At 31.0% G+C, this 25,209-nt stretch overlaps 4 protein-coding genes and 1 long non-coding RNA gene across 7 annotated transcripts in view; 2 read left to right on the top strand and 3 right to left on the bottom strand.

Moving 5' to 3' along the window:
• The window catches only part of LOC105335741 (EGF domain-specific O-linked N-acetylglucosamine transferase), a 132,809-nt gene extending 131,582 nt beyond the window's left edge, over positions 1-1,227 (top strand). Inside the window, exons 16-17 of the mRNA XM_066081910.1 lie at positions 352-454; positions 848-1,227. Of these exons, the coding sequence (XP_065937982.1) occupies positions 352-454; positions 848-1,039 (295 nt within the window). The 3' untranslated portion in view covers positions 1,040-1,227. The remainder of the gene's footprint in view (positions 1-351; positions 455-847) is intronic.
• LOC117682162 (uncharacterized) overlaps positions 1-6,352 on the bottom strand; it is a 39,647-nt gene extending 33,295 nt beyond the window's left edge. The window contains exons 1-2 of one of the 2 annotated variants that reach the window (XR_010713072.1): positions 6,250-6,352; positions 3,421-5,165 (exon numbers count right to left, since the gene is read on the bottom strand). The gene's annotated coding sequence lies outside the window, so the exon portion shown is untranslated. Of the gene's footprint in view, positions 1-3,420; positions 5,166-6,249 lie in introns of those variants that run through there. The other variant, XM_066081907.1, reaches the window with a different exon arrangement.
• A 1,581-nt stretch (positions 6,353-7,933) lies between these two features.
• On the bottom strand, positions 7,934-10,689 carry LOC105335065 (E3 ubiquitin-protein ligase TRIM71-like). Its single transcript, XM_066081898.1, has 2 exons — positions 10,441-10,689; positions 7,934-9,996 (listed from the first exon to the last, which is right to left on the bottom strand). The coding sequence occupies exon 2, from the start codon at positions 9,987-9,989 to the stop codon at positions 8,319-8,321; it is 1,671 nt and encodes a 556-aa protein (XP_065937970.1). The 5' UTR covers positions 9,990-9,996; positions 10,441-10,689; the 3' UTR covers positions 7,934-8,318.
• Positions 10,690-13,822: 3,133 nt separating this feature from the next.
• LOC136275161 (uncharacterized) lies at positions 13,823-15,649 on the bottom strand. Its single transcript, XR_010713692.1, has 4 exons — positions 15,533-15,649; positions 15,048-15,154; positions 14,734-14,797; positions 13,823-14,098 (listed from the first exon to the last, which is right to left on the bottom strand). It is a non-coding gene; the product is annotated as an uncharacterized lncRNA (long non-coding RNA).
• A 5,024-nt stretch (positions 15,650-20,673) lies between these two features.
• On the top strand, positions 20,674-24,992 carry LOC105320554 (S-crystallin SL11-like). Of its 2 annotated transcripts, XM_034449211.2 has the most exons (4): positions 20,683-20,930; positions 23,726-23,818; positions 24,185-24,411; positions 24,814-24,992. In XM_034449211.2, exons 1-4 carry the CDS (start codon positions 20,798-20,800, stop codon positions 24,973-24,975), a joined length of 615 nt encoding a protein of 204 aa, XP_034305102.2. In that variant the 5' UTR covers positions 20,683-20,797; the 3' UTR covers positions 24,976-24,992. The 2 variants fall into 2 exon arrangements, with proteins under 2 accessions (XP_065937985.1, XP_034305102.2); XM_066081913.1 differs by lacking the exon at positions 23,726-23,818 and having other exon boundaries at positions 20,674-20,930.
• Positions 24,993-25,209: the final 217 nt, after the last annotated feature.

Below are 25,209 nucleotides of genomic sequence, written 5' to 3'. Positions count from 1 at the left end.
AATACATGTATAAAATATCTGGTCAGCGACATGGTCGCCAGAAGGTCTTCAATTTACATGTTTTTCATTTTTATAGTTAAGTACATACAAATGGTTTTGATTTTATGCCAAAACAAACATACTTGTATATTTGTATGTTGAATATTTTAAATCAGCTTTTTATTAGCCAACATATTTTTGTTCTAAAAACTTAACAAACCAAATTAATGATCTAATTTTAACCCAGCGCATTTTGAACGTAATTTAAGTTTCAAATGAAAGAAAGGGAGTCAATATGAGAGAATGTTCATGATATACATATAGCTACAATGGTACTGTTAAAACAAAATGCTTTGACTTTTTCTTTTTCAGATATAATTGTGAAGATAAAGCATGCTATCACGGCCTTGCAAGGTCACGAGGAATACATTACATGACCTGGGAGAAACAATCCAAAGTTCATCAACAAGACGAGGTGAAATATTCTCTTATATTATGAAAAAAGATCCACATGCATAAAACCTATGTTTTAAAAATTTTAAATAAGGACCATAAGTATCAATACAGACTAATAAGACATCCAATAAGGTGTTGAATCTCTTTAAAATTAAATGAGCTATATATTTTTTGCTAATCATTAAATGCAATGTATCATGATCATGCTAATTTATTCTGTATCTTTGAATTTTGAGTAACTACTAATTCCACAATAGTTTTTTCCAGAAAATTAAAAAAAAATATTGATACATGTACCGGTATTTCAAAGAATAAGTCTTGATATATTACTTACTAGTCTTGTAGTGCTAAGCCTGCATGTTTTATAACAAACATAATTAAATCTACATTGTTTCTTATTCCAAATTTTTAGGGGCATCACCCAACTTTAGGGGCACATGCAAAATTCACAAACTATGCGTTCGATGTGGGAGAGTTCATGCGGCTAATTCTGAAGGCTGCTGAATTCGTAAAATCTCATCCAAAGTTTATCCAAGAGAGACAATCAAAGATGTCGAACAGATTAGGGGGGGCAATCAAAACCTTTTCAGGTAACAGACTCTAAAGATGAATTATGATGATATATACTGATGATGATATAGATTTATTTTAATTTGCAATAATATTTTATTGGTTGTAGCAGTCTTAATATGGTTGTTGAAATAGGTTGTAGTTTAAACCCTTTGCCTTTAATTGTTTAAAGCAATTGATTTTACATAATGGGGTTGAATTTATTTTTTTAATAATTTACTACTATGGTGCTATTATTAAAGCTATATATATATATATATATATATATATATAAATATATATATATATATATATATATATATATATATATATATATATATATATATATATATATATATATATATATATATATATATATATATATATATAGATGAAAAGTATATAATTGGTGTGAGGTTTTATATCCATGTTACGTGAATATTGAATATTTTGCTTTTGCAAATGAATCTGACAAGAAGTACTTGCATGTTATTACTGATTGAGAAACCAAAATTTATATGATGTAAAAGCAGCCTTAGATTTATTTGAATGATAGTTGTTTACACTAGTTTTGTACGTAAAGAAAGTGCAGAGCGAATGTTGTACTCAATACTTTTTTAAGTTTGTATTTGAGACATGTTGTAATGTACTTGTAATTAAAACTACAGTAAGACACGGTTATATCGAACACACTTGTAATGAATTGACACTTACAGTGAAGTGATTTCCATTCCCTGTGACTTTTTGTACATATTGTTAACTGTATGTAGATAACGAATTACTCTTGTAACGAACAAAATCGCCCGTCCCTGGTACTTCGTCATAATTAAGCGTGTTTTACTGTACCTGGACTGATTCCTTTCTGTCGATTTTGGTTGTATTAAGACTGATGGCTATTATCAGCAAAGGGTAATCAGTAGTTGTAATTCCTTATTGATTTCATAGACTGTATCAATTTAAGCTACTTGTGATTATTTGAGGGATCCAATAAACAAGGTTGTGAATTTAATGAACGATTTTTTTTCTAACATAAGTTTCAATCAGTGTCCGACAATTTTTTATGCCTCCGCCATGAAATGGCTGCGGACATGTAGTGTTACCCTGTTCTGTTATTCCATCCTTCTGTCTTTCCATCATCATTCACTTTCAGATCATCATCTTAACGACTGTTGCACAAATTCAACTCAAATTTGATTTATAATTTCTGTAATAAAACAGATGTCATACCAAATTTGGTATTTGAAATTTTGGTCACCTGCAGGGGCATTCGTGGCTTTACGACACATCAATTCTTATTAAATTTCATTATACTTTTTATTTGTTATGTATAGGTGTAAAAAAAAAAATGATTTAGAATAGATTTATTTGCTAGTATGCAATAGTAGAACGATAATACAACAACAGTGTATCAATAGAACAAAAATATGAAATCTTATTGTTTTATCAAACATGTAGTTTCAGAACCGGAATTTCCTCAGCTTTTAAAATCAACTGCTCCAAAACATTTACTAGTATTTGAAATTTTCAACTGCATTAAAAAAGTCAACTATATCAAATATTTTATTGCATAAAAACCGAAACATAAAAGGCAGAGCAGTTCCGCAAGGGGTGTGATACGGATCCGTATCAGCCCTTGGGCTTATAACCTGTATCAGCCCCGGAGGCTGATACAAGTTTTGTAATGTCTTCTATATTATACATGCAAAAAACTTATATTTATTACTAAGTATGTAATAAAATGCGATATTGTACTTGTGTCACGATACAGTATTGTTTTTTCAGATATTTTAAATATTTTCTAGAAAATAGAGTCTTAAATTGTTAAATACTGGGCCTAATATTGGTTACAAATGTATGCAACAAAAATATCCTATACTTACGTGGTGTAGAATCCACCTTAAACCGTTGCACGGAATTTCCAATGTATGGTTGGCATATTTTTAGAGGTGTCTGTGTCTATATCCAGGAAGTTCGATATTTTCTTGGAATTCGGCCCTTTTGTTCTTAAAATTTTGCCTTATATTGAATATTGCATTGAACAATTTGTCAGCCTTCTGTTAAACCTCTTCACAGAATTTCGTTAAACTTACATGTAGTACATGTAGGTGTTTGTAACAAAATGGGAAAATGTGCATATTACCAGAAATTTCCGACTTCGTACTTCATTTGTATTTAAAATTTTGATGCTAATGAATTTAAGACAAAAATATAGATTTTATAATATTCTTCAAGTTTGGTATGATGATTATCTCCCAGAGTTGTGTCCTTATATTTATCTATTTTGTGTATTCAATGCTTATTCTGCCATTCATTATGTAGCATCCTCAAGTAATGGGGGAGCGTGGGATACATTGTTAATGAAGTATAATATAATTGATGATAAATAAATGAATATAATTAACTCTAAAGATTGATTAGTATAAGGAATGTACTTCATTGAAAATCTCATCACGCAGATCAATACACATAGAAAATCATAGTCAATTTTGTTTTATTTACATCTCATTTTATCAATTGATGATATTTGATTTTCTTCACATTCCCTTTGTAGTACTCACACACAAACAGATTGTCATTATTGTCAACACATAAACCATACGGATTCACCAAATCATAGTCATTAATGAAACGGAGAAACTGTCCATTCTGATCAAGAATGTGGATACAATGATTGTCACTGTCTGTTGGTCAGGATACGACTCTGACTGTCTGTTGTGATACCACGAGGTCTAAATAGTTCGTTCATGGTAACGCTAACTGAGATATGACCGTTATATCTCCATCTGAGTTTCCCGTCCTGACTAACCACCACTACTGCACCAGCCTCACTGTCAGCTACACAGATGTCATGGTTTCTGTTCTCTGTGATGTATTTAGTATTGCTATTCCCTGAGTACAGAGGTTTACCTTCGTCATTACATTGAATTGTTTGTTTCTCTGTAGATCCCGAATAACGGACAACCTTAGATTGAGTTCCATCGTCACTGTACATGGTTATCAGGAGATCACCAGTATAAGTGACACACAGCTTACCAGGCGCCCATCCTTGTAATCTGATCAATTTCTCCATCTGTCCTTTTTTTACTCTATACACTGTCCTTGCTGACCAGTCAGTGAACAGTAGATGTTCATCACAGTCTACAGCTATATCATATGGAAAATGACCCGATTTTGTCTGGAGTGTTTGGAAAATTAAACCTTTAATGTTGAAACATTTGATATCATTGGTCATTCCACTGGCCCATATCCTGTCTTCATTAAGACAGGTAAGACTGCGTAGATCTTCATACCCAGTCTGTATTGTGGCAACAATCTCTGGTTCATCCAGTAGTTCTCTGACTAAAGTGTTGGATTGGTCCAGTGACAAGACTTTTTCCTCGGTAGCAGCAGATAATGGAATGATCTTTCCAAACAAACTATAGAGCTTCTCACGGTCTATTGGTTTTGGAGTAAATGTTGGCATTGATACCTAAACCTTCCGTGGAATCTTGATAAACTCTCTATTCCTAGAACTGTATTCTATGGTAAAAGATACTTCTGTGGATTTCTCGATTTATCTTATTGCCAGTAATGATTGTTTTATGTCAGACTGTATCTGTTTGATTTCATTCAAATGTTTCTGTAAAATTTCTCTCTGTTGCAATTTTAGCTCGCTGATTTGAGTTTTCATTTTGTTGATGATGATCTCAATTTCTCTGTGCCATTCCTCTCCTTGTTTTGACATTGTTGCAGCAAGTTTCTCATATCCTACATCCAGGTTGGCAAGCATTTGTTCCAATTCCAAAGTAATTTTTTCATAATGGGGAGAAATATGATTTTCTAACTCTGTAATGTCTTTTTTAAGACCTTCTTTCTTTGTCTTGTAAACTTCTACAAAGTTATGTTCTTTGTGCTGTTTAGATGCCATGCAGGAGGGACAAACAAATATATTGTTGCAATCCTCGCACTGAAATTCACAATTTTGATGTGGATGTCTATCACATTTCGGATAAATGATGGTTGATCTTCGTTCCTTGAAAGGCACAATTGCATGTTTAAGATATCCATCTGAAATGTGATCTACTACACAGGGCTTGCAGAGGTTGACATGACAAATGTCACAGTAGCTGTGTACTGTGGCGGTATCACAAAGATCACACCGGTGCACATCTTGGGCAGTAGAACGGGGATCCATGGTTGTTCTGTTAATAAAAAGAATTAAAGATTTCTAATTTATTTTTTCAATGATATTAATAAAATTTTTGCATTTTTAATCTTCACACTTAAAGTAATACAATGTAAGGAATTTACTTTGCATGCAAGATGATATAATTTTTGTTTTAAATTTCTCTTAAAATTAATCCCCCCCTTCAGTTTTTTTTTCAGTCATACGATGATACAAACTACGAAGCATATTTCAAATCTACTGACTTATTTTATTATATTCTACATTACATATACCAAGTATTATTCCTTTTATTTTTTACAGAAAATTATATTTATTTCTATAGAAACAGCCAGACTGAAATATACACGCCCTGTTATCGATTGGTCGAAATCTACAGCGGCTGAAACTGATAAGAAAGTGAGAGGACTGAAATTGACACGCCCTGTTTATTTGATTTGATTTGAACATATTTTATTATGCAAAATAATATTTACATAATAGGATTGGGCAGCAGGCAAAGCCTATTTAAGCCTTCTCCACTTTATCGATTGGCCAAAACCTACAGCGACCTTTGAAAATCACGGACAGTTCGAAATAATCATGATGATGTCAGACTCAAAGTCTCCGAGGAGACGATTTGGCTGTTTCTTTTAATCAACGTTCTTATGTACATTAACAGTATTTTGGTGAATTTTACTTACTTTTCTTAATCAATTTATTAATGAGTTAAAAGGAAGATGTTTATATAAACAGTAACATGCTCTCTTCGATAATTCATGCGGGTTATGAAGGTAGCGACCATTGCAGAAAAAAGTTACATAACCTACTAACGCGCGGGGTAATTTTTTTTTTCAGCAATGTCGCTACCTTCATATCCCAAACATATGTATCTCACCAAAGAAAGCATTTCATTGTTTAAATAAATCATTAGTTTATAAAGCAGAAAGCTTATATAGTTACGTTGCATTTTTAGTGCATCAAGTTGATTATACAAAACATGATTCAAAACGAAAGTGGTATAATTTGTAGTAAACGTCATCAAATGACATTCACTTAGTTACATGTGACATTGTAAATAATGATTAAATGAGTATGTATTTAACGATAAGAATACCAACCTTGTCTACAAGAGAATTCACAATCTCTTAACTGTATGATAGGCGTGCCCCAAACATAACTGATCGTGCTCTGAATGTAACCACCTGATCAGGGTTGAAAAACCTACAAGAGTTACTTCCCGTTCATCGTTATCGCCATTACCTGGCAGTAAGTTGACTTTATTTTAGGTTTATAGCAGTCTGGTTGCAGATTGCTTAATTTTTAATGGAAAAGGTTTTAACTCATATGATTTTATTTATATTAAGGGAAATAAATCAATTTAAATTTTTATATTCAGTCAATTTTTTTCTTAATAAGACATATCACGCGATTAAAAGAAAATGCTACAAAAAGAAAAAATGAAACTCGTTGTTGTAGCGTATTGATGATCAGCACTACGCTATTTAATTGTTTAATAAAACATTTGGCTTTTTATGAATAGTCAATTATTGTTTTGTTATTGAACAAAGAAGTTTACAAAAACTTCAATACTGGTAATAGGTTAAAAGTTCATTATATCATAGTAAAATGTATATGATTTCATATTTTTTCAGAATTTAACAATCGGTAAACTTTATTGCACTAATTTGTGCTCCACTGATGCGCCAAAAGAAGTTCTAGGTAGTGAACGTCTGTTAAATACTAGTATCCAAATGCTGTTTAGCAGACAGCGTTCATTGATTCTTCACTCATAAATAAAAAATGTAAATACATTCATATGCTTGTATTTGCATCCGTAAAAAAAATTAAACACCATAGAATCCTTTTTTTGCACTACAAAAAAATGTAGGACGTACATGATTATGTAAAAGATGTTTTTTTTTTTTAGACAAAGCTTTTGGATTTCATGTCAAAACCACAATGACATCATAGAGCGATTATTTTTCAAATAGATAGGGTGGTCAATGGACAATGAGAGGAGTGGAACGCTGGCATTTACCGCATACATGTGTACATTATCTTAAGATCCAAAGTAACGTGGTAACTGAAAATGTTATCACTAACAAATAAACAAACACGTGAATAAATATAATGTGTTTTACCTAATGATAGTTTACAAGTAATTCACGGTAGTACATGCAGTTCATTTTTGTTATTATTACCGAAAAAAACCAAACACCCCCCCCCCCCAAAAAAAAAACACAATAATTTAAATGTTTATTTTGCGAATAATGACTGCACTAGTACTACAATTTTAGCTTAAATTTGATCTATGGGTCTGTCATATGAATATACAGAATGTATATATATATATATATATATATTCATATTTTTCAAAGTCTAAATAGGATAACCGTGTCAATAATCATCGAAGCGGAACCAACTATATATATATATATATATATATATATATATATATATATATATATATATATATATATATATATATATATATATATATATATATATAAAGTTGATATTTTATAAAGTTTAATTTATTAAAAAATACATGCCAAGTTCAAATCTGGTTCCAGTCTAATGATTTTTGACCGAGTTATGCCTCTTGAACTTACAGAAAATAAGTATTTTTCAGGGATTTTTAACTTCTGTAATAAAACGAATGTAATTAACTAAATTAGGCTTTTGAAATTTTTACCCCCTGCGGGGCATTTATGGAGTTACAACACATCTAGTCTTATCAAGTTTCTTTATTTTTTATTTACAAATGTAAAACACAAATAATTTAGAATGGATTTGTTCGCTAGTATGCTGTAGTACAACAAAGGTACATGTACTTGTGTATGGAAATCCATAGAAATCCACACTATAGCATGTTGTCTATTCAAACAAAATTTTTAAAATCTTAAAAAAAGCACTTAACACACTGCTTTAGTATTCATTGCCATTTTGAAAATTTGTGTATTTAATGCTTACTCTGCAATTCACTATTTAGCTTTGTCAAGTAATGGGGAGCGTGGGGTATGTGAGCTTGGTCACTTTTACTTTAATTAATGAAGGAATAGAATTAAAGAATTAATTACTATATTAGGAATGCATTTTATCAAAAATCCCACCAATGAATATACAAAGAAAAATATGAATGATCACATTTGTTTTATTCACATCACATTTTATCAGGTGGTGATGTCTACTTTAAATATTTGATTTTCTTTACACAGCCTTTGTTACACTCACACACAAACAGATTGTCATTATTGTCAACACATAAACCAGTAGGACACTCTAGATCACAATTATCAATGTAACGGAGAAACTGTCCATTCTGGTCCAGAATGTGGATACAGTGGTTGCTATAATCTGCTGTCAGGATATGACTCTGACTGTCTGTTGCAATACCCCAAGGTCTAAATGATCTGTTCTTGGTAACTGAGGGATGTCTGGTATATCTCCATCTGAGTTTCCCGTCCTGATTAGCCACCACTACTGCACCAGCCGTCCAGTCAGCTACACAGATGTCATTGTTTCTGTTCTCTGTGATGAATTTCATGTTACCATCCCCTGAGTACAGAGGTTTACCTTCATCATCAAATTGGATTGTTTGTTTCTCTTTAGATCCCGAGTAACGGACAACTTTGGATTGAGTTTCATCATCACTGAACATGGTAACCAGGAGATCACCAGTAGAGGTGACACACAGATTATATGGTCTCCTTCCATGTAATCTGATAAAATCTTTTGTCTGTCCATTCTCTACTTTATACACTGTCCCTGTAATCCATGGGGTGTCAGAGTACAGTAAATACCCATCACTGTCTACGGCTATATCACAGAGAAAATTACCTGATTTTGTGTGGATTGTCTGGAGGAGTGAACCTTTAGTGTTGAAGCATTTGATATCTTGGGTCCTCCCAATTGTCCAAATCCTGTCTTCTTTAAGACAGGTAACACTGCGTAGTTGATCATCTTCAGTCTGTATTATGACATCAAGTTCTGGTTCTTCCAGTAGTTCTCTATCTGAAGTGTTGGGTATGTTTTGTGACAAGAGATTTTCCTCGGTAGCAGTAGATAATGGAGTGATCTCTCTCAACAGACTATACAGCTGCTCTCGTTCTATTGGTTTTGGAATAAATTTTGGCAGTGATACCTGAACCTTGGATGGAAGCTTGCTAAACTCTATAATCCTAGAGCTGTATTCAATTGTTAAAGATACTTCAGTGGATTTCTCGATTTCTCTTATGGCCAATAATAATTGTTTTATGACAGACTGTATCTGTTTGATTTCATTCAAATGTTTCTTTAGATTATCTCTGTGTTGCTCTATTATCTCGTTTACTTCGGTTTTCATTTTGTTGATGATGATGTAGATTTCTCTGTACCATTGCTCCCCTTGTTTGGACATTGTTGTTGTAAGTTTCTCATATCCTACATCCAGGTTGGCAAGCATTTGTTCCAATTCTAGAGTAATTTTTTCATAAGTAGGAGAAATATGATTTTCTAACTCTTTAATGTCTTTTGTAAGAACTTCTTTCTTTGTCTTGTAAACTTCTGTAACTTCTACAAAGTTATGTCCTTTGTGCTGTTTAGATGCAGTGCAGGAGGAACAAACAAATCTACTGTTGCAATCCTCGCATTGGAACTCACAATTTTTGTGTGGATGTGTTTCACAGTTTGGATAAATGATGGTTGATCTTCGCTCCTTGAAAGGCACAATTGCATGTTTAAGATATCCATCTGAAATGTGATCTACTACACAGGGCTTGCAGAGGTTGACATGACAAATGTCACAGTAGCTGTGTACTATGGCGGTCTCACAAAGGTCACATCGGTGCACATCTTGGGCAGTAGAACGGGGATCCATGGTTGTTCTGTTAAAAAAATAAGAATTAAAGATTTCTAATTTATTTCTATAATGATATAAATAAAAGTATTTCATTTTTAATCTGCACACATACAGTAATACAATGTAAGGAATTTACTTTGCATGCAAGATGACTTAAAATTGTTTTTTTAATTTCACTTAAAATTCAGCCTCCCTCCATTTTTTTAGTCGGACGATGATACAAACCACGAAGCATATTTCAAAACTACTGCCTTATTTCATAGTTCTGTAAATCATTAGATTTTTAAACATAAAGCTGATTTAGTTGCGTTTTTAGTACATTAAGTTGATATACAAAACATGATTCAAAACGAAAGTGGTATGATTGGTATACTCTTTAATAAACGTGATCAAATCACATTCACTTGATTACATGTGGCAATGTAAGTAATGATTAAATGAACATGCAATTAACGATAAAAATACCAACCCTTTTCACAAGAAAATTCACAATCTTTAACTGTCTGTTAGGCGTGCCCATAACATGACTGGTAAACACCTGATCGGAGTTGAAAAAAATCACAAGAGTTAGTTCCCGTTCATTACTATTACCGTTGTCTGGCAGTTGACCTTATTTAAGGTTTTTTAACAGTCTGGTTGGATATTTCTTAATTTTCATCGAAGACTTGTAACGTATATTTTCTTCTCAGGAAAATTAGTCAATTCAAATATCCATTCATTTTTTTCTAAATAAGGCAAATTCCACGCAATTGAAGGTAATGCTACAAAAAGACAAAATGAAAATGTAGCGTATTGAAAGATCTGTAGTTATAGGATATCATATGCATGATCACACACTGCGTTATTTAATTGATCAATAATACAGTTGTTTTTCTACGATAATCAGTTGTTTTGTCATGAAACAGAGAAGTTACCAAAAACTTGAATCAATAGTTCATTATATTAAAATTTGGTGTAAATTATTTTATATTAATTATTAAAGTTGAAGAAGCGATAAATTTAATTGCATACCTTTTATAAGCACTAATTTATGATGTACCAAAATCAATTATTTGGCAGTGAACTTCTGTTTAATATCCCAACGCTGTCAATCAGAAAACGTGCCTTGATTCTTTCCTTGTCCTTAAATTATATATTGCATTAATTTTATATGCCTGTTTTTCATACGTAAAAAACTTAAACACAGGAGAACCCCTCTTTACACTAGAAAATGTAGAACATAATTATGTGAAAGAGGTACAAGTTTTTAGAATTCATGTCAAAACCATTATTTTGCCATAAAACGATTATTGAGTTGCCTCTCCATAAATATTGTCGTAAAATAAACAAATACCGATGATACAACAAAATATCTGCTAATAAATATAACAGCGGAAAAAGAGTAAGATTTTTTAAAAAAAATATTTTAATTTATTTAAATGAGCAGTACTTGTAAATCAGCAGTAAAATAAAAATAATTCAAAACAGATTTTGTGTTTTGTATTCGTTGACGTATACTTTGAATTATGAATAGAAATTTAATGAATCTATATACCTCAAGCAATTTCAGATTCATATAAATGACTTTTAACTTATATAATAGACAAGTTTTGATTTTTTAATTTTTTTGTTTTAAAAGCATTGCAATTTAATATCGGAGAAAAATTATGATAACTGAAACATCTTAAAACTGTATATATAATGATGTTTTATTTTCTTTTTTCAAGTCATTGTCTAAGATGAAATTATTATTAGAAAGGCTGTGTATTTTAGAGTTCATTAGCAGCAGTACTGAAAAGTGATATTTAATACTTTAAAAATCATTATATTATACGTATCACAGATGACTGGTCCGCTTTTCTTGTTTTGAAATGTTGTAAGCATGCACATTTTCTTCCTAAACAGACCGAATAAGGTGAAAAAAATACGATAAAGTTATAGCTGTTCCCAAATTTAGGAGAGCTTCGAGACACAGACTTAATACTAAGACGTACTAAGACGTACTTATAACGCACAACTGTCCTAACATAGCTTATTGAACATGTCTGCAGATATATTATAATTCTTTATTAAGAAAAAAAAACCGGTCAAAAACAAGGTCAAAACTATACGTAATTATGCTTTGTTTGTACGATCATCATGGACATGTTGTATAAAGATAGTTCATGTGATACTCCAGAAATTCTATCGGGGAATGGAAAGGGGGGGGGGGTTCCGATGGATTATTTTTCTTGGCGTGGGAGGGGGGGGGGCACTTATTCCCTTTTCTAGAACCTCCCCTCTTCCTAAGATCTCTGCATTTAGTTTTATAACTACCATCACTGTGAAAAGTGTCTTTCAATAACACTACTGGTGTAAAATATCAACAGACAGATCATGCAAATTAAGGTTTCACATTAAGCTTGATGGCAATGATGGGTAAAACCTTTTCTATTCTGTAACTATATCATTACAACTCCTAAACTCAAAATATAGTTAATGTTAATCGTAAGCGTTCTTTTTGCTTTAAGGTAACTCCATACTCGAAAAATTCTCTGATGAAAGTTGAAAAATAGAACTGATTTCAACTTAATATACTTCAATTTTATCAATTATTAGAAAAAAAAAATACATGTCATTACACTTTTTGAGATGTCTGATAAACATGAACTAGAGCATATTTTAGCATCAGAAAACCGTACTTTTTTGTTTAAAGTAAAATCTTTGTAGACAGAAACCTGTTTATCTTTTTTTAATTTTATTGTCAACTGTGTTAGAAAACTAAAACTACAAACACATTTTGAAATTAGTAGTTGGGATTAGAAAAATTATAGCATTTAGACATATAACTGAGAGAAAAGACAGAAAAAGAGTTATTTTCCCTCAGCATAGACAAAATGTATATTAAAAAAATGGAAATTTAGGATAAAATTAAGCTGCAAAAATATCTTGAACTTAACAGTATTCTAATTACATCCATGTGATTAGATTTATATAAATAAATAAAACTGTCTTGCACAAATTTTTAAGAATTCAAAGTTTTACAATAAAGTATGACATCACAGAACACTGGATCTACTGCAGTGTTCAACACAATATTGAAAACAATTACAATGAAGATAAAATATAATACTTTGATTCAGTGAGTTTTATATTAATCTATAATAAATCTGCTGGGGTTTATGTTTAACCTCCGACCTTGACGTCAGAACAGTCTCTAGTAGGTCACTTGTCTAAATATCACTGTTCTAACTCCAAAAACCTTTATCATAGCAAACGTTAAAACTTTCATTTGCTGACTAGTTTGCAAGGTAATGCACGTGACTATAGCAGGTTTGTAGACGATGAAAATGATTGCACTGTATTAACCTATCGATACAGTGCGACTTATGAGAGTGTACCGAAGTCACGTGAAAAACAATTATACCAATATTTTGAAAACGTCCAATCTACTCCTTTAAATTTGGCAAAATTTGTTAAAACGGGGTTATTCTTTTTCAGGTAATATACGACGTAGGTTCTTTTTTTATACAAAATGATACAATTTTTTTTTTACAAATTTGTTACAGCTGTGGGTCGTTTCTATTGGGGAGGGGGTCATTATCTTTCTTTACACCGGCGTTACACCCCTCCTCCCCCTCCTAAAGAAATACAGTCAAGTTTCAATCATGCAGTGCAATTAAAATTAATATTTCAATTATTGTAAGAGTATTTTTATGGTTTCATGTCATTCTACAAAACACAAATAGCTAGGAAGATATTTGTACAATATCGAAAGAAAAAGGAAAAAAATCTATAACCTTCAAACTTTTATTTTATAAACGTTATCCGTACGCTTTAAAACGAGATTTTTTACTTATATCAATTTTGGCTGTTGGAAACTAGTATAATATGTTTAAAATGATTTTTGTTTTTATTAAAAAATAACAAAACCGGTACAAGCACTGTTAAGTGTAAAAAGCAATTTTGGTGAGTAATAATCAATCGTAACATTAACAAAATTACAGTCTTTGTGCACATACATTCAAATATTGATATACATAAATTCATTCTTTCTGATGTATTTTTAATATCAAAAACAGGTATCTAGTTTGATACATCCAAGAATTGTTTTAGTTTTTTTGTCCTTCATTATCTTTCCTGGTAAAACGGATGGTCTTTTTTCGAAACTGAAAAAATAAATAAATTGTTAAAACCTCTTTCTTTAAATGCGTCGATGGAATGCTGCTTTGGTGACAAAACCACAAATTAGCTTTTTTTGGACTTATTCAGTAAAGAATGTAAACCTTGCTTTTTTTTTGGTGAAAAAACATTAAAAGATGGATAACAAATATAGATGTACAATGTATAAAATTAATTTGTATAAGAAACTGCTTGTTGATTTTGATTGGTTCGCCTTGAACAAAAATAAGGGGTCACGTGCTGTCTAAATCTCTGCAGATATCGAGGGGAGAAAAATAAGACAACAACATCCCAGACGTAATGTAGTTTTCTTTCATTTTTTCTTATAGATATTCTTAAAACTTTAGAGAGGTTTTGGTCCTCGACAAAACAAATTACCTACAATGCACGGTTTACCTTTTACATTAATGTTTACAACCTTACATAGTTCGTATAGACAGGCAGTTAAAACACTAATAAGTACATGTTATATCAAGTACTGCCAAAACTACCGAAACAAAACAAACAGTTCAATAAATAACAGGATTATCTACGTAACAAGAAATTATGATAAGTACTTAAATATCATTTTGGAAGGGGAAACAATATGAGAAGACATCATTATGAAAATATGTGTACTTACATTATTTTTTTAATGTTCAGAAACTGGGAATATGTTTTGATATTCTTCAATGCGGAATTGTCAACTGAAATTTAAAACAATCAAACAAGGTGCCATATTAACCAAATATTTAAATTTTTTCACAATTTTTAACTTTCCGGAAAAAAAATATGAAACAATTTATTTTCAAAAAAGAACGTATAAATAAACAGACAATATTTGAATGATATATCGGTATTGGGATTGTAAAAATATGTTGCATTGTGCTTAATCGGTGTCGTGCTTTTCTGATGAGTTTATCTCGAGAAGAGTGTAAAATAATATATATTATTTACCTGCTAATGGCGCTGTGTAATTTCCCGTTGAATTGCTTGTCATAATCTGATTTATAAATGACATAAAAATGAGGACAGCAAAAGTGGTCGTCATTTTCGGAGAACCCCTAGAATTATAAGAAAATAATAGGCAAATCACACTTTTAATCAGTGGTTTTCCTGAAATTCTTTTTGATTTATTATAAACAAGCATGCAATTTTCGATAATTAAGAGAAATATTCTGATGGAATAAATGCTTATTTATGAATATTGATTAGTAAATACATGACGTCTCATTATCAATAATAAAGAAACGTTTTAATGTAAAACTTAGCGACCACACCTATAAAAAAATGACATAAATATCTTCAAGTTTATGCATAGAAAAATCATATACTAGTATTCATTATTGGAGACATTGTTAGTCATTATGTTTCATGTTAACCTACAAAAATTTGTCAGAAATGAATTTACATAAAAGTCATACAATATTGTTGGTAAATACCTGAACGATGATTAACGTCAATAATCAAAGGCTGAAATGAAAATGAATTAAATATAGTGCGATGTGTTGTATTTATAGCCTGTATTACTTGTAATTACGCAATTAAAATAATAGAAATGTTTACTTACTTCAATTTTTATCTAGTTATCTTCAGCTCTCTATTCCTCTTATTGATAATAAAAGATGTAAATGTCCATTATAAATCATTGCTATTTTTAATTTTTATTGTTATTTCAAAAAAAAATCTGCTCATATATCATTTGTTGCAAAATTTGTTTTCAATAGGCAAGTAATGTTCAAAACCGGAAATGCAGGAGTGGAAAGAGGGAGGAGAAAAGAACACAAAGACAATCAATCTTATAAGAAGACGGAAGAAAAAAAGATTAAAATTATGCTATCAAGGTCAAGCATATTTGAATGATAAAATGGAATTTCCGTCAAAAGGAATGTAAATCATATATTGTTAACGTCAATTAATGGATGAATGAATGAAATCACGGGTTTTGTAATTGTGGTGAATTTAAAGCTGAATGTTATCAACATCTGTGTTTGTCAATGTGTATAAATTGGAATGACTTTAGGGTTTAGAGGGTTTCCCCAGGCAAATACTTTTTAAGCAATCAATGAAATTGAAATTCAAAGCACACAAATCCGCATCTTGATTTCTACAGTGGTTAAACGTGTAGATGCAAAAAATGTGACATTTCTCCCTTCTGCAGGAAACAAACTTAGGTTGACATGACAAAAGTAACAGAAGCTGGGTAATATGGCGGTTTCACAAAGGTCACATAAGTGTACATCTTTGACACTATAATGAGGATCAATGATTATTCTATGAAAACAAATAAAGACATTGTTAAATAATGTTAAAAATAATTTGAATTTTAAAAAATCTTTAAGGTATTCTTAATCATGATAGCATTTTAAAGATGTTATCAAATGAAAATACTCCACCAAAGGGATTTTCAAAATATTGATTATGGTCCAACTAATTACACATTGAATTTTGCTTTGGAGTCTATGGGCAACGTATGTTTTAATAAAATATTGTAAAAAGTAACTTGAAATTTGTAAAACTCTCTTGGTTAATACATGCATAAACTTTCTCTTTATTAAAATGTGAAATAAAATGAATCATTGACATCATATATTTTGACGAAATTAAAATTTATTTTTTTTCAACAAGGGAGATAACTTTTTAAAAAATTTTAAGTTCCAAAATGACAGGCTTCTTATATGTTGTCAGTCATGTGAATTTGGTTCATTTCACTTCCATTGTTATTAATAGCAATACATATTTGACTGGTTTAAAATGATTCAAAATTGTTCAATAACCCTTCATTATACATTGAATAACTTAATTATATTGAAATATTGTATTATATTATTATTTCCCCCTATTTTTATACACACAATGAAAAATTGATTATTGTATGTTAAAGGAACATGGTCACGATGTCAGACACCCCCCCCCCCCCCGTTTTTAATAGTAATAATGCTTTAGTAAGGCATTTCTAATCATTAACGTAAATTTGAGAGTCATCTTTGTTGTGTAAACAAATCTAAGGTAATGTTTTTGTTTTCATTGAATGATGAAAGGCAAATTCCATGTTTATACTTAAATGAATGTGGTAAACACTAGGAACAGTAACCTATGCTTAAAACAATTAAGCAGATGGTAAAAAAGGCTCGATAAAGAACTCATACCGGTTTATGAAACCAATGTAAACAAAAACCTGGCACGAGCCATCTGACATGATAAAGAATTGTTAGCTCTGTATCTTGATTATAACTCTACGACTAATTCATTATAAACACAATAATAATGGAGAAAAATGACCAAATTCGTGACCATTCTTTAAGTTTTAAGATAAATATTTTGAAAGTAAGATAGCATAAAGATCAATTCATAAAATTTTTACTACGCTTAAAATGCGAAGCCCCTCCCAATAGGGATTGATAAGGTTTTGATGGAAAATTATCAGATACTTTTACTTCTTACTTTTTTTTAATTTTGAATAAGTATATGCAATTTTTACATTATATAAAAACGTTGTGTAAATTATTCATAATACTTGATTTAAAATGGAAATAGTTAATTGTTTAATTTAAACAAGTTATATATAAATTATATTAATAAGAAGAATGAGTGATAATTTGGTAATTAAATAAATATAAAATTCAAGTAAAGATAAGAAACTTTATCCAGGAATTAAAAAAATTATTCAACTACCTGGTAGCCATGCCATAACCAAGGCCAACCTCTAAATGCAACAACCTTATTAAAGTTGATATAATTAAAGTAACTTCCCATTCTTCATGACCGGTTTTATTTAGGTATTTACACGAAAATGTTTATATTTGTACTGGGAAGTTTATGTCCATTCAATGTTGAAAAAGGAAATCGCACTTTAGACTTTGTCCAGACTGTAGATTTACTATTTTGCATATTATTATATTATATCAACTTTAATTAATTTATCAGGTATTAATCCAATAAAGAAGTGGATATATCCTGCTAACGCAAATTTTGCATTTAAAACAAATAAACTAAATTGATATCAATCTGATTAAAGCAGGTATCGAGAAATTCGCTGTGATACTAGTCATTTCATCATTATGAGGGACCAGCGTGCAACGCTGATGTTGTTTTGTTTAGTTCTAATATTTGTGCAAGAGAGTCATGCATCAAAGATGTCCTAGATATAAATAAGGTGTAAGCTGGTGAATTGTAAGAACATAACTTTGACACTGGCGATTAATCTGAATAGGCATGGGCTTGGTATGGCAAGCATTTTTTGTACATGTTCAGTACAGCAACAAATAAGTTTCTAATTTATAGACATATGTGTTAATATAAAAAGACTGATATTTCTATCACTGACAGAGATTTTTTTTAGATTTTACACACGACTTCAAATTCTGTATTTAAATGAATGGTTCATCATTTTTCAAAATTTGGAGTACTGATTAATTTTCTGAGAGAATGGGTGGTCCTAATAGAATAAGTACATTTAGATGATTGTCAAAAATAATAAAATTCATGCGAAAACTAATAGTTACACTGGTACTTTAATGAATTTTTGTACTTTCGGTTCTTCCATGAATATTTTAATTCAAAATATTTTTTGTCACATTACTATAATGAAATTTAAGATCAAGATCTAGTAAATGATTCCCAGAGTGTCTTTTTGGTGCTAGAACCATTATGACGTCATAAATGATTTGAAGAATCTTTTCCCGTACTTTACGGCTTTAAAGGAATTATGTAGAAATTTAACTATTTCTTTACATTCTATGTTAAATCATGGGAAAAGTAATCCCGATACCTAAATTCAATTTGAAATCATTTTAAAGAGGAGGTCAAGAGCTTGTTTAAACCCGTTTTTAGGGAGACTGTAGGCATTCTTCATATATTTTGATAAACAAAAATGGAGAAAACTCCGAAATTTATTCCTCAATTTCTTCATATTTCATGGGAAAATGACAGTTTTAAACATGATTTTTCATTGTTTTTACTTAAATTTTATCCCCGATACACCCTATCAAACAAAGTTAGTGTTATGAAGCATCATGGAAAGAATTTATATCTTATTAACCTGTAGGCACCTTTCATTTACTAGATATTGACCTTTTAAAATACATGTATGCTAATGGATGACCTGCCAGCAATGATTAGCAATGATTTGAGCAGTAGAGGATACAATGTATTTCAAGACCAATCTCGTCAATCCTTGATGGTTTGGGTATAGTTTGTAAAACCTTGAATTGTTTGAGGTCTTTTTCATAATCCCAGAGATGTGACTCTGTGTTAGATCTGCTCAGTTTATGAAAGATGGAGCAGTATTCTGTTAAAGCATATCATGCGCAATGTTAACGGTCTGGAGACGACTTCGGATGGTCTTTAAGAAGTTGTCCTCTTTGTGTTAAAGTCATTGAAAGCTTATTATATCCTGAGCCATTGCCTTATTTGTAGCTGACCAGGATGTCTTCCAGACTGCTGTACTTTTGGTTCTGCATTTGTTGAGATGATTCGCCAATATTTTACATCCTGAATACGACGGGTCACGGTTTTTGTGGGAATCCGAGGACGGTCAGTTTTTAATTTATTTGTTTGTACTGTATACTGTGGTTTCATCAATATTCGTTGAATACCAATTTTCGTGGATTTCGCTGTTTAGTTGATCCACGAAATTAAATGTTCATTGAAGTGCAATTTTTATTAACTTTTTGTATTGATAGTGTCATTGGCCACGAATTAACGTATCCTTTAAACTGTGATTTTCACTTTATCCACGAAAATTGTTGCCCTTAAATATTAATGAAACCACAGTAAACGGAATGAACACCAGTACTAAACCCTGGTACTAAACCCAGTTTATAGTTTAGTGTATTATTGTGCTTGTAGATACATCTTATGTATCATCGCTTTTTATAATTATTCGTCTGAGTATATTTGTAGATAAAACTTAGAATTAATGTGCCCATGGTTAAAGCAATGTATAGAAAACTAATACTTAACCTAATAGCTTGTTCACGTCCCATAACGTGGACGTAACCGAACATTAATCATTTTCTTCCCTACAGCAGCTGGACAGGTTACAGAAAAGTATCAAAAATTACAATTCTTATGTAGTGTGTTTAATTATATCAACTAAAATCAAATTTCAAAACGTTTCCCTTGTGTTTAAACATTCTCAATTTATTAAGGAGCTTTGTCGTTAATAAAGAAGCTATCAATTTTTATTATGATGGTTTTGGAGAACTTTCTTTGTTTTGTCTTATACTTGTCCTGAAAGAATTCGCTTTCTAAAGCATTTTGTGAAAAAAATTCCTGTTTAAGAAAAAACATATGTTAAATCGGTGAGATATTTTCCCAGTAAGCTACAATTATTCATTGATTGATCGTTTACCAAATATTTTTAAGCCTGACATATGCCAGTTATTAGGAGGTCTGTGAAAATATTGTGTTTTACATATGCCTAATAATCGTCGTATACAACACATGTATTCTATTTTGCTAAAACTGAGTGTTTTAAGATTGAATTAGTGCAACTCTATTCATAAGTGTCTAATAAGCTTACATCCGCGATGTCACATCCTCATTTCAGGTCTATTTATCATTCTCTTATTCATGATATCTTAACACTCCTTTTAAAGTACGATGTTTTGACGTTAGTTTAGAAAGTGAAAATTTAGACCATCCGCTTGTTCAGGTATATATTGACTGAGTCTACAGAAGTTGCATCTAAGAAAGCTAACATAATGCCAGCCTATAAATTAATGTGCTTTGAGGCTAAGGGGAGAGCTGAAGTCATCCGATTGTCATTTGCGGCCGCTGGACAGTCGTTTGAGGACAAGAGATATTCAATAGATGAATGGTACAAAGTGAAACCAGGTACGTTTACCTTTAAATTCAATCAAATTAAACTTTTGCATATGTTATAGCTAAAGAAAAAATAAAGCGTAGTTTAAAGTTTACCTTAGTGATTGAATATAAGAAGTGTGTTTAAATTAAGCAAATTAAATCATTGGTACTTCATCGCAAATGCATACATCAGATGTTTGTACAGAGGCCGGTATTAAGGTGGCTCGACACACCAATGCATTATTTGATGGATCGATGAAGAATTCTCTTTGAGAAATGATTATTCAAAAATGACACCTATATCGGCCTCTGATTATTTTATATGATTTTTTTTGTATTTTTTTTATAGAAACCGTAAACATCGTTTAAGCTGCGAACAAGATATATTAGAGCTAAAAATTTGTTTTCAATTAATGCACAATACAATTATCTATAAATACATATCAAAGACGGCCAGATAAACTTTGAAATATTTTTGTAAAAAAAATATTTATGAAAATGAAAAAAAAGAATTGTAGATATTATTTAAATCTATGGATAAAAACTGCAGATAAACTGTTACTCGCATTAAACAATTGCTGTACAATCATATTTCAACAAGAAATTGAAACCAAATAGTTAAATTAAAGTACAAATGGAAAATTTTAAAATCGAACCGATCCCGATTGTAATTAAACTGATCCCGAACAAAATCACATAAAGTTAGAATGAATCAGAATTTTGCAAAAATTTCAGGTTGGTTAGCTGTAAAATGGTTTCGTCATTTACTAACTTTATAATTTACATCAATTACTTAGAAAAAAACTGCAGTTTATTTGTAAAATTTCAATTTTAAAATAATTCTGATCGGGATCAGTTTTTTTTTTCAATCGGGATCGGTTCAAATTTGATAAATAGCAATTTTTCCAAAATTTCGCATTTTAATTTCAATTTCTTTGTAAAATATCATTGTTAAGTAAATAGTTTATGTGACTTTATGTTATTTTTAAAATTTTATCCATCGATTAAAAGATATTAAAGAATTACAATTTTGATTTTCCTAAATATTTTTTTAATTAAAAAGTTAAAGTAAGGTTTGCGGTTACAGGGAGATAACTCACACAATTTCATTGTGATGTAACACCAACTACCCTTTATTTCAGTTATGACGTCAAAATTTATATGACGTCATAATTGATATCAGTTTTTTTTTATTTCGCGGGTTTATTTAGTTTCAATGAAAAAATAAGAGGACACAAGCATTTTATCAATTTCCACGAAAACGAAATCCGCATCATATGGTTTTGAATAGTGTATTAGAAACATCAGATTACACATATTCTAAGATACGTTTTTCCTGAAATTGGTGGACCTGGAAAGGTTTCAAATAAGATGTTTTCGTTTACATAATAGTAGTCCAAAATGAAGACTTTTGTTGCATTTTATTCTATATTTAGATAGTTCATCAGAAATTAATAAAAGTGAATCATGATATTAATAGTGATATTATTTTCGAACATTTTAAGCATAAATAACCACCATAATAGTCACATATAAAATGTACATATTTTCACGACATTGTTTACATTTCATCAAAATGAAAATTGGAAATCATGAACTTTGACCTTTTGTAGTTATAAAACGGGACGGGCAAAATTCATTTGAATTTCATGAGAAAAAAGACTTTAGTATAGTGAACAAAATGGTATGTAACTTTAGTACAACCTCTAAAAAATGCAAGCCGCAAACCTTACCTTAAACACTTGACCGAACGATCTTTGGCATGAATTTATTTATAATTATATTACACATTAATTGACAACAAGTTTTAAGCTCTAATATATTCTGTTTGTCTGCAAAACAGTTTTTCCTATTTCACTGAAAAAATACAAAAAAATTCGTATAAAATTACTGAAAGCCGATATTGATCTCTGTTTTGTAGAATCATGTTTCAAAAAAGATTCTCTATCGATCCATAAAATAAAATTTTGGTGTGTCGAGGAACCTTAAACATTGTTTGGACATGTTTGTTTTGTGTCATCCCAATATAAATTCTCAACTTTTATCGATAGTAGCTGCGGACAGTAATTTAGAAAATACAAACCAGCTTGACTGTGAATGCTGCCGTAGATTAACAACTCTGCAACAAAATTGGTAGCTACTTGTGCTGGTACTATTTGTCCCAAAATGAAAGACTTTATTGAGAATAATAAAGAAAATGGTGAAGACTTTTCTATAATCTTCATCTACGATCTACTGTGGAATAATTTTAATTCGTGGGGTCCAATTTCCGTTGATTGTGACTTTTTTGTTTATTTGCGGGGATGTAATTTCGTGGATGCGTCGGTTACTGTTTCAGTAACAAAGATAACTGTTTCTAAAATTGTTTTCGTTGAGGATTTAAATTCGTGGGAGAGGACTTCCCACGAATTCCACGAAAATTGCGCAGTATTGCATGATATTTGTCAAAGACCATCTCTATCGATTTTGAACTGCCCCCTAAAGGAGACGCAGGGTATTGTCTGGATGACAGAGGAACACAAAAAGATATACACTTTTTTATCAAATTTATGCAAATTCGTTAAATAAAGAAAATTAAACAGAAAACAACAAATTAAATCTCGTTTCACATATCACAGCAAATCTTTACTAAATTACTGATTGAACTACATGCATTGATCTGGATTAAATTACAAACTTTCTGTAGATGAATATTTCCTTTACTTATAGTCGAGTTCGTTTCTACGTTTAAAGCAACAGACGTTTTCTTTTGTCAGTGGCGTTCTTTTCTTAACGAAGAATGCGCTGTAAAAACGAGGTTTTTTATATTGATATTTGTTTTTTAGCAATTCCACAGCATCAGTTGCCGTGTCTTCAGGTTGAAGGTCGCTTTATCCCTCAGTCGGGAGCCATCATGAGATATATAGCCAGGGAATTCGGTACATGTTTGTTAATTAAGAGCGTTCCTGAAAATGCATCATTAAAATCCCAATCAAAAAAACACTATAAAAAGGCGTTATTTTCCCAAATCTCTTATTTTTATTTCATTCATTTTGTGATATACAGAAATGTAAAATCGTTGCGTAAGAATTGAAGTAACATGAACACCTTTTGAACTGCCAATATTCTTATGACCTTATGTTTATATCAGTTTGGAAAAGTATAAGTAGTGTGCCCTTCCTGCTTGTGTCAATTTTAAGCACGTGGTACTAAATTAACCTTCAGTATTTGTATACATGAAAGCTGTAGTCGAGCGATCATATGTCTTCATAAACTGATAATCAGCATCACAATTCGTGTTCTAGGGTTGTACGGTGATAATAATGACGAGAACACTCGTGTTGACGTCATCCCGGGAGCCTCCGACGATTTTTTAAAGAATGTCATGTCATGGTATTATGAAAAAGACGAAACCAAAAAAGAGGAAATCAATAAAAATCTGGAAGAAACCAAGCTTCCTCAGTTTTTCAGCTTGTTGGAGAGCATTCTAAAGGAAAATGATGACGGTGACGGCTACTTCGTTGGTAAAAAGGTAAGGCACGATCCTGACATATCTACGTTTTTTTTTCAGTATTAAACAATTTCTTAAGAAGCTATCTTGCTGTGTGCATAATAGAATATGCTCATGTGGCTCACATGATTTTTACAGAAAATATTGAGGTTTGACAAAAACGTTTGAAAACATGTCATAAAAAGAAAATCTTATTAATTTGCGATGACATATGATTTTTATCCAACTCGTTTTGTATTTTCTATCCCATCACTAAGGCTCGTAAAAAGAAAATACAACAACTCTTTGAATAAAATCATATGCAATCGCAAATCATAAGAGATCCTTTACGTAAAGGTGTTTAGTGTTTCGAGTTCTTTTTTGTAATTCTTTCACAATTAATCTAACTTAACATTGTTTTTCATTGATTCATTTAACTTCCAGATATCGTTAGCGGACATTTTGATTTATGACATCACAGACCAGACCAGTTCTGTTGCAAAACTTCCTGCTTTCCCACCAAAACTGGCAGGGTTGATTGACAGAGTGAAGAACTATTCCAATATAAAGGAATATCTAGCCAAGAGAGAAAAGCTATCGCAATAAACAAAGTAAACACAAAACCAATCCGTTTGTTTCATTTTCAGTCCTGCAATTCAACAGTGTGTAAACACTTTTTTCCTGAGGGTATTTCACATGTAAACTTTTTAACAGTGTTTAAGTTAGGTAAAAAATTTGACTAGAGTACTCTAAGAATGACGCCATAATGTTCGGGGGGGGGGGGGTAAATTTCGTTTCGTATGTTTGTAATGTATGTAGCTATCACGTGACTGCGATTAA

This window comes from Magallana gigas, chromosome 4 (assembly GCF_963853765.1).
Source record: "Magallana gigas chromosome 4, xbMagGiga1.1, whole genome shotgun sequence".
Taxonomy (NCBI): Eukaryota; Metazoa; Mollusca; class Bivalvia; order Ostreida; family Ostreidae; genus Magallana; species Magallana gigas.
The sequence above is the reverse complement of the archived record's forward strand: the minus strand, read 5'-3'. Positions and strand labels throughout refer to the sequence as shown.